Source organism: Eleginops maclovinus, chromosome 10, assembly GCF_036324505.1.
Source record: "Eleginops maclovinus isolate JMC-PN-2008 ecotype Puerto Natales chromosome 10, JC_Emac_rtc_rv5, whole genome shotgun sequence".
Lineage (NCBI taxonomy): Eukaryota > Metazoa > Chordata > Actinopteri > Perciformes > Eleginopidae > Eleginops > Eleginops maclovinus.
The window spans coordinates 18,883,250-18,892,504 of record NC_086358.1 but is presented as its reverse complement, the minus strand read 5'-3'; the positions used below and the strand labels follow the sequence as shown (position 1 = coordinate 18,892,504).

The 9,255-nt window shown below is 41.7% G+C and overlaps 1 protein-coding gene across 1 annotated transcript; it reads right to left on the bottom strand.

Moving 5' to 3' along the window:
• Positions 1 to 519: 519 nt before the first annotated feature.
• On the bottom strand, positions 520 to 5,018 carry LOC134870374 (cytochrome P450 26A1). Its single transcript, XM_063892523.1, has 7 exons — positions 4,234 to 5,018; positions 3,422 to 3,646; positions 2,566 to 2,847; positions 2,031 to 2,180; positions 1,774 to 1,908; positions 1,447 to 1,593; positions 520 to 1,342 (listed from the first exon to the last, which is right to left on the bottom strand). The coding sequence occupies exons 1-7, from the start codon at positions 4,420 to 4,422 to the stop codon at positions 1,010 to 1,012; spliced, it is 1,461 nt and encodes a 486-aa protein (XP_063748593.1). The 5' UTR covers positions 4,423 to 5,018; the 3' UTR covers positions 520 to 1,009.
• Between the last annotated feature and the right edge of the window lie 4,237 nt (positions 5,019 to 9,255).

Below are 9,255 nucleotides of genomic sequence, written 5' to 3'. Positions count from 1 at the left end.
TATACACCTAACCTGATTTGTCAGCCATGTTTGAACAGAAATATATCTTCTTCTCAATTAAGGCTGCAGAGCTTTATTTAAAAAAACTAATGTTAACTTTGGGTTCCCACAAGAACAGAAGTCTGCTGGGTGAAAGTCCTGCCTTTATTTCAAATGTATTTGTGTTAGTTAAAAAATGTAGGCAAGTAAACACCTGGGAATGTATTTGACAATAACGTTTTGTTGTATAGGAATATCATTTCTTAGGAGACAGATGAGGAGCAAGCCAGAGGTTTGGTAAGCTCACTACTTTATAACTACAGAACACACATGTTTATGAGTTAGCTTTAGACATATGTTCTTTAACTCTGCAGAAGTGTCTTTCCTGCTGTATGCTGAGCTAGGCTAACCTTACTCCAGCTGTCCACTTTGTTTAATCTCAATGTTTTCTCCTCACTCACACATAAAAGACAAGTTTGGGTAGATATTGTGTTTTTACATTACACTGTAGACCTTAAATTAACAAGACAGAAACCAAGGTTCTCCGCAAAACTGTTTTATTAAATAAAAAGCCCATACAATATAACACAAGTCACTTAAATAAGTTGAGGTAAGATACAAAAGTTATATAAACAAACTCTACATTATTATGTACAAAATCCTCTAGATACACCTCTGAGCTGATTAAAGTGTTCCATGTCTGTGTATAGTGCATCTTGTTTAGTTTGTTCAAACAAAACGTATATATATATATTTTTATCAATTTATACAAATCCACTGTAATAACATCATAATATAAAATATGTTCTGAAGTCATCTACAATATGTACAATTCTTGTTATTAAAAAAGATCATCATCAAGTCCATAAGAACAGTATTACCAACATAATTCCGTCAAAGTGTAAATGTGGCAGTTTCTTTCCAAAAACTCTCCAAGTAGCTTTGATTTAAAAAACTAATGATTTGATGCTTCTTGGAAACCCTTATATATTTAACTCTAAACTACCGCCCCTCGACATCTCTCTTTATTTTATGCATAGCTGGTAAACTTTGTAGGCAGATTGTCCACAGGATACACAGTAGGTCCTGTTTTCATGGTGGGGGGCCCGTTTAAAAGGGTCCAGTGACACTTGGTGACCACCTCCACGAGGAAGATCTTTAGCAAGACTTTAGCAAACTCTTTCCCCACACACATCCTGGAGCCCCCGCCAAACGGGATGTACTGGAACCTGGAGGAGTCGCCTGAAGGTTTGGCCATAAAGCGCTCTGGCTGGAAGTCCTCCTTGTTGGGGAAGCACTCCGCCACATCGTGGGTGTCGCAGATGCTGTAGATGACGTTCCAGCCTTTGGGAATTTGGAAACCCTGAGAGGATAAGGGCAAATGATCAGTAATCAGGCAGGTTGATTTATTTTTGTCTCTTCAAGCTGCCAATTCTTAAATGATCTAGTAAATAGTTGTTAACTTACATTGAGTTCAAAGGTCTTGAGGGCCACTCTGAAGCCTCCGGGAACAGGAGGGTTGATCCTCAGAGTCTCCTTGATCACACAGCCGGTATATTTCAACTGCTCCAAAGACTCAATGTCCAGACTGTGGAGGTCCATCCCTTGCTCCTCCTGAACACAGAGACAAATGGGCATGTGAGAAGGATGGTACTAACCAAAGTTTAGTGATACAAGAAACCCCTGATGTCACGCTTAATGATTAAATGTGATAACGCATTGCAATATTTTATAAATTGTCTCAATTGCAGAAGCCACTATTAAAACAAGATTACGATTTTCAGTTGAATTTACCTTCTCCATCAGTTCCTGCCTCAGTTTATCCACAATCTCAGGGTTCAGGCCCAGGAACATGACCAGAGAGGTGGCGGTGCTGGCGGTGGTTTCGTGGCCCCCAAACAGCAGCTCTGTGGCAGACTCCTTAATCGCCTGGAAATGAATAATGTAGACAAACAGAATTAGTTCAAGCCCTAACCATAAAACATGGCTAGAGAGAATACAGGGGACACAGTTATGTATTTGTTATGTAACAAGCTAGATGTGATCATTACCTGCATGCTGAGCGGCTCGCCGTTCTTCTTGCTGCTGTCAATGAGCTGCTGCAGAGCGTCCCGGTGTTTGGACTCCTTGTCGGAGTCCTGCATCTTCTTCTTGATGTTCTCCTCTATCTTGGAGTGGATGAAGTTCCTCGCCTTCAGACCCTGGAGGACAGCAAAAGGAAACACAACGTAAGAATATGACATAGACTGACACTTGTATTTACTGGTTAATGTGGATCTACATAAAATGACATACTGTTTTATTTAGTATGTTAATATTTACGGCTGCTTGCCTCGTGTGATGTGCTTTTTAATATTCAAGCCCATTTAACAAAAATCAGTTTTCATTACAGATAGCCTTTTTTCTTCCATACATTCATTAGGGATTATATATTTCCTTGCTTGAGTTTGAGAATTCAGCAAATTTGCTACTGTGTGTTGACTGTTACATAGTGATGTAATTAATAGATCTGTTTATTTTCTCATTAAATCTACATGTTTATAGATTTAAAGTGAGAGTAGATGTGAGGATTTGTCTGTCTCTTACCCGGTACAGGCCGCTGAACGGCACGTCGATGGGCAGAGAGAACAGGTTCTTGATCATTTCCTCGAAGGCTTCCACCAACTGCTGCTCATCCGTCTTGATCTGCTCCGGCTCAAAGCCCAATAGGATCCTCATGGCGATGCGGAACATCAGCCTCTTCATCTCGGGGTAGACCAGCACGCAGGAGTCCTTAGCTGTCCACTCCTTCACTGCTGCCCGCACCTCCTCCTGGATGACGGGGATGTAGAGCTCCAGAGCCTCTCTGGAGAAAGCCCGCATGATGGCCTGGAGAAGAGAGGGTGATGTGTTAAATTTATGAAAGCAAATGTCCATGCATCTGGTATTATTCAGCCACATTTCTGAGTAATGACTCACAAGTTTTGGGCAGTATTATTATGTTGTCTTAGTGTAATGCAAACATCTCCTTATAGACTCATTTGTCTGCCATACGTTTTTGCCAATATTCCTCAAGAGATTGTCAAACCATTTCAAGAGCAAATCTACTTACTTCAAGTATTTTCTCAGATCAAATTAGATTTTTCCTAACTGATTTGGAGTAATCTTGGTTTGTTTTGTAGGTTATACTATATTTAGACACAGTTGCAAATTTTAAAATAAAATAAAGTAATGGTTCTCCTGGTCGGAGAACTGCACAAGAAGATGTTTTAACCATTTCCCCCAATTCCTAGGATCCAATTATACAAATGTCTCATCGATTTAATATGATCATGTTAGCTGCAGTGTGTCCTAATATAAATTAAGCAAGTGGTGGTTTCACTGCACTGAGCAAATAATGGAGCAACAGTCACATATTCACTCAGACACTGAACTTTCACATATCGATGAACTCCTCACGCACCTTTTTCTTGCTCTTGTGCTGGGCTCCGTGCACGTTGGACAGGGTTTCTGATCCCAGGATGGTGCGCACAGACGCGGGCCACTGCGCGGACACGAGCTTGTGCTCCCCCAGCAGAATCTGCCTGACGTTGTCCGCTCCTGTCACGCGCACCGTGGGGTTCCCGAAGAGGTGTGTCCGGTAGATGTAGCCATACTTTTGTCGCTTCATCCGCAGGAACTTCCTCCTCTGCACACACGGACACAATTATTAATATACATGACTACTGACTGATTTAAAATGACTAATGAACAAACACCGATTCAGCTCTGAAGATATATGCTACAAGATCTAAACGCATGTAACAACTAAATAACAAAAAGGTGAATTCAATAGATCTTTAAAAATTGTTACTTTCTCTACATAATATTGTGCATTATTAAAATACTTTTTTGTATTTACGGTTTCGTTTATTGTACTTTTATTGCATTTTATTCAAGTGTAAGTCCCGTTCAATGCCTGGTTATCATGCTGTAAAAAAACAAATCAATTTCTCAATTTGGAATCAATAAAGTATGTGTAATTTAATATAATAAATAAAAAAACTACGATGACATTTTCATTTTAAAACTGAATAACATAATTTCTTTGTTGTGCACTCAAATGAAAATTGCATCTAGTTAATTACAATCATCAATCCATGGTGCCATGAAGTTATTTCATTACCATTTAAAACAGATTGATAGAACATAAATTGAAAACAAGTTTTCACAAGTGTCTGGAGCATCCATATCCACGCATGCATGTAAGAGTAGAAGTCAGAGCCTTGCTCTTACCTGCAGGATGAGCTGCAGCGTCTCTCCGATGAAAGGTAAGCCCATGGAGCCGGGGGGCAGCGGGCTGCAGCAGCTCGGGTCTCTGCCCCGGATCATGTACACCTCCCACAGCTTGAGCGCCACCAGGAATAGCAGGATGGGCAGCACGATAGTGCACAGGAAGGTGGCGAGCAGCGTGTTCAGGGCCATGTTGCAGTCTGGGTGTTGTTGCGTTCAGGTGAAGCTCTGTCAGCTCTGGAGCTGCAGCTGCTCCTCACGCGCTTTTATAGGCTGCCAGGACTGCGGGCAGCCAGCTACCTTCTCCTCCCTCAGATAAATTAGTTCACTCAAAGTTCATCTTTAATTGTGGGTGTCGCTGGGCCCCGCCTCCCTGGCCTGTCCTGGCTGCCTTGCCTCGCCATTTGTTCAGGGGCCGCATCCTTAATCCCTACCTCCTGTTGAACGCAGACAATCCGCGGCGGATTTCACTGAGAAAAGGTGATGATTCCCTTGAGACAATGGATCGCGTCCCAAGACGTCTTTGTTGGCAATAAGGCAGCTAGTTTACACACTCATTACCTTGGCTTAAGCCCCGCTTGTGGGATCAGTAATGATGCCTGCAGGGCGGCCTGCATTCAAGAGCAGAAAGCTTTTAAGCAGCACATTTTCAGCCCAAATGGAAAAGAGGCTAAGAGTGGAAGAATGTCTTAATCCTTCTCCCCGTGGCACCATTCAGTGCAAAGCCTACTTTTTATTTAATTCTGCTGCGGCTCATTGTACAAGCGGCGCTGGTGCGTCCCTCCATGATGTGTCAGTATAACAATGAGAGATGAAATGATGATTAACACTCTGAATCTGCTGCCCTCTGCCTGACTCCAGCTTCTATCAGCCCAACTCTGCCTAATCTGCAAGACTTTGACCTGCCGTGTGTGTGTGTGTGTGTGTGTGTGTGTGTGTGTGTGTGTGTGTGTGTGTGTGTGTGTGTGTGTGTGTGTGTGTGTGTGTGTGTGTGTGTGTGTGTGTGTGCGTGCGTGTGTGTGTGTTTGTTATAAAAATGATATCTCTCAGCGGGTTCAAACTTGGGTCAGGAGAGACAGGCGGGGGGATGCGCACACGCGCACGTTTGCACACGCACGCAAGGTTATCCCCGGGCTACTCCGCATGAAAAGTAAACACCGAGCAGAGAAGGCGCTCATCTGCCGAGCCACCAAATCCTCACTCTGCATTTGGCCTCTTGTTTTTTTACGACCTGCCATAACGACAGGACGTGTGTGTGTGTGTGTGTGTGTGTGTGTGTGTGTGTGTGTGTGTGTGTGTGTGTGTGTGTGTGTGTGTGTGTGTGTGTGTGTGTGGCAGGTTATCGGTCAGTCAGAGAGACAGTTTGGCTGCTGCTTTTACAACAACACATTACATGGTTGGATCTGTCTGTTCTGGCTGACTGTGTACGTTTTTAAAGAGGTTGCCCTGAGGTTCACCCTAGTGGGAGCTATCACACACACACACACACACACACACACACACACACACACACACACACACACACACACACACACACACACACACACACACACACACACACACACACACACACACACGCAAAAGCCTTGGCATATCATGGATCTCCTCCACCATTGCTTGGATTCCATGACTTTTCCTTTGACTTTGACTATTTTTATACTTTTTGTATGGGAGTGCGGAGGGGCAAGTATGATAAAAAATAGTTCTAGTGAACAATTTCTCATTTCTAATATCTAATCAATATTGTTTTCTCTTCTGTATTCATCATTTAAGAACAGGTGAATAAAAGGTTTTGCTATGATAGATACATTCCTCCAACGTCACATCTGAAAACAAGTTTGAGGTTTTAACTGGATCATGTTACAGAAGAAAAAAAGAACTTCAGAACTTTCAGAAAGGGATCTTTATCAAAAAGCATGACCCCTGGGATTTTTCCACTGAGAATTGCGCTGCCAGTAAACCCAGCCATTCAGATTTTATTATTTCCTGTTGAGCAATAATGTTCTTTTAGCGAGGGTCAAGGTGATCCGCACGGTTTTGTGGTATTTGTGCAGTGACTAATGCAGAGGGAAGTGGCAAGTGTGTGACTGGTATTAAGATGTTGGTCAAAGAACTTCTTGGATGGGGTGCAAAGTGAACAAAGTTAATATAAAAAATAATAAAAAATTGAATAAAACAACATTTCCCCCCTGTTTTATTACTGATTAAATAAAGACATTGGCAAAACTCTTTCACCTGTTAAACTCCATGTCCGCCCTAAACAATTTATTACTCTAGCCATTTCTTTAGATCAGGCATGCAAATGGTTCTCTGGATTGCTTTCTCACTGTTCAGGGCTTCAGCCCTATTTAAATACTTCTTGGCCAACAGTAAAAGATGATGTTTTTTATTATGGGTAATTAGAAAAAGGGGGCTCTTTTCCTGTGTGAAGGTTATTTTTTATAGAATAATACCTGGCTGGCATCCATCATGTCAGATCATAGGGTGCTTTAGTGACAGATGTTTCCAAGCAATTTCAATTAAAGAGTACAACATTTGTTCTTTTCAAGGAGATCTCCTAAAATAGAACAGCCCAGTAAACGCATTTGGAAACGTTTTTGATGTGCACGTAGGGACACAGTATTCCTATTATCCTGGCTATAGCTCATTTCAGTAATTGGGTTCCATTTAGGATTTCTTTTCATATAGGTCAAAAGAAATGTCATATTCATTCCAAAAAACGGATAATTAATATGAATGCAATTATTTTTAACTTGCGAAGAGTAGTCTAGGAGGTCTAGCGATTAAATAAAACATATTTAATGATATAAAAACATTATGCAATTTGTAATGAACCCAACAGCACCCATTATTAACATGCGTTAGTGTGCGTGTTGATTCTGTGTTATGACAGACAGCAGCGCTGATGCGTGTCAGGGTGGGTGAGTTTCGAGCTGCTGAGTTTTTCTCATCACAATGCGAATGTGTGAAACAGGATTCTGCTGTGCAGGTGTGATGAAGCAGGGGGGAGGGGGGTGGGGGGGTGAAGGGAGGTTCAAGTGTGGAGAATGATTTGTGAGTCTTCCCCTCACCGTGCTGCACCATAAAGTCACTGTGAAGCTGCTGACACCTGTGCAGGCATTCTTTAATCAGACATCCCCTGACTATTGTATGGATGATTACGTTTATATTCAATGCAATAATAATAATAATAATAATAATAGTGCAAACAAACTGATGAACTGCACATTAAACCCCAAAATAAAATGCAATTACAGCAGAAGTTTGTGTTAAAAAGAGATTTTGATGAATTTTGAAAAAAGTATTTCTTGTTAATCTTGCATAAGTTTTCCTGAATTTTTAGGAATTTTAAACAAAATTATGTTGATTCTTTCTTGAGTGACTACAGAGTCATCAGATGGAGCCCTGGGAGACAATAAAAGGTTATCTAACAACTCAAAAATATCACTTAAAACACAAGTTAATGTAGAACTGCAAAGCTTTACACTTCCTTTAACTCCCACCTGGAACTCATTTTTCTAACTTTGTCTAAAAAAAGGAAACAAATTAATTGTATTCCTTGATGGTAGAGAAATGGGTTAAAAACAATGTTTGATAAAATATAAAAACAGTAGATTGCAGATTATGCACCGATAAAAGTTATTACCTATGGAAAGAAAATACACATAGGGGAGTGAGATAAACAACAAGACATTTCTGTAAGTAGTGTGGGTAAAGGACACGTATCAAAATGTGTACTACTTCCTTTATCTGTGTTATTCAGGTATTCAGGTACGTTTGTCAGCTTGGGAGCTCCATACACATGAGGTCAACATGAAGTAAAGCAGTTGTGGAAAAGAAGTAATCCTTTGCTCAAGTAAAATTAGAAAAATTCAGTGGGAAATCATCTTTAAAAGCATGTCTGAGAGGTAGTGGTGGGAGACTGTAATGACATATAGTTACTTGCCTTCTCTGTTGTGATGATGAAAGTTCAGGGAGGGTGTCTGTATATCAGAACTACAGCTGATGTGGTAATGTGTTTACTGTTATCATTACTCACACACACACACACACACACACACACACACACACACACACACACACACACACACACACACACACACACACACACACACACACACACACACACACAGAAACACACACACACACACACACACACACACACACACACACACACACACACACACACACACACACACACACACACACACACACACACATACCTGCACACTCAGCACAGCACAGTGCAGCGGCAGTGCACACGTGTTTGTATCTCTCTCTCTCCTCCCCCCACTCACACGCTGGCTGACCTGCGTGTAACCCTGACATCACGGTGAACTCTCACGCTCAACCAAGTTCACTGTTCATCAAACACACACACACCCACCCACACACCCACCCACACACACACACACACACACACACACACACACACACACACACACACACACACACACACACACACACACACACACACACACACACACACACACACACACACACACACAGAGGGAGAGAGAGATACTTCAACTTTTCACCCCCTGTATTAAAACATGTCCACTAAGCACTGGTTACGTCACTGTGTTGCACTGATGGACCCCATTGGTGGCCCCATGTTAGGAAGCCAAAAACTACAAATGGAAACAGATTTACCTCCTGGATGCCCTCATCATATGACAAACATGATAAATAACCTTTATGATGCATGGCCAATGTTGCTACGGCAATAGCGGCACATGCTCATGCAGCAGATGGTGGCTATCATGAACTGGTGGCTACAGTTTGTTTTAATTTATGTCTTCTCATCGTTTTTTTCTTCTCTTTATTAATTGAAACACTTATGGTGACAGAGGTACAATACAATGTATCGCTTTGATGTAAATCTGAGGCCGCGCCCTCTAGGGGGCCCTTACAGTAAAGCTGCATTTACATTATATGCAATTTTCTCACCATGATGTTGGCCACAGAGCCTTGTGGTGGAAAACAGCTAGTTATGATTATTTTCTGTGGTGGTGGGGAAGTTCA

Excerpts from the sequence above, each read along its gene's own strand:
- LOC134870374 (XM_063892523.1), bottom strand. The coding sequence starts at position 4,422 with ATGGCCCTGAACACGCTGCTCGCCACCTTCCTGTGCACTATCGTGCTG. Across the intron at positions 1,909-2,030 it reads GCGAGCCGCTCAGCATGCAG|GCGATTAAGGAGTCTGCCAC; the intron begins GTAATGATCACA and ends ATTCATTTCCAG. Across the intron at positions 1,343-1,446 it reads TCAAGACCTTTGAACTCAAT|GGTTTCCAAATTCCCAAAGG; the intron begins GTAAGTTAACAA and ends TTATCCTCTCAG.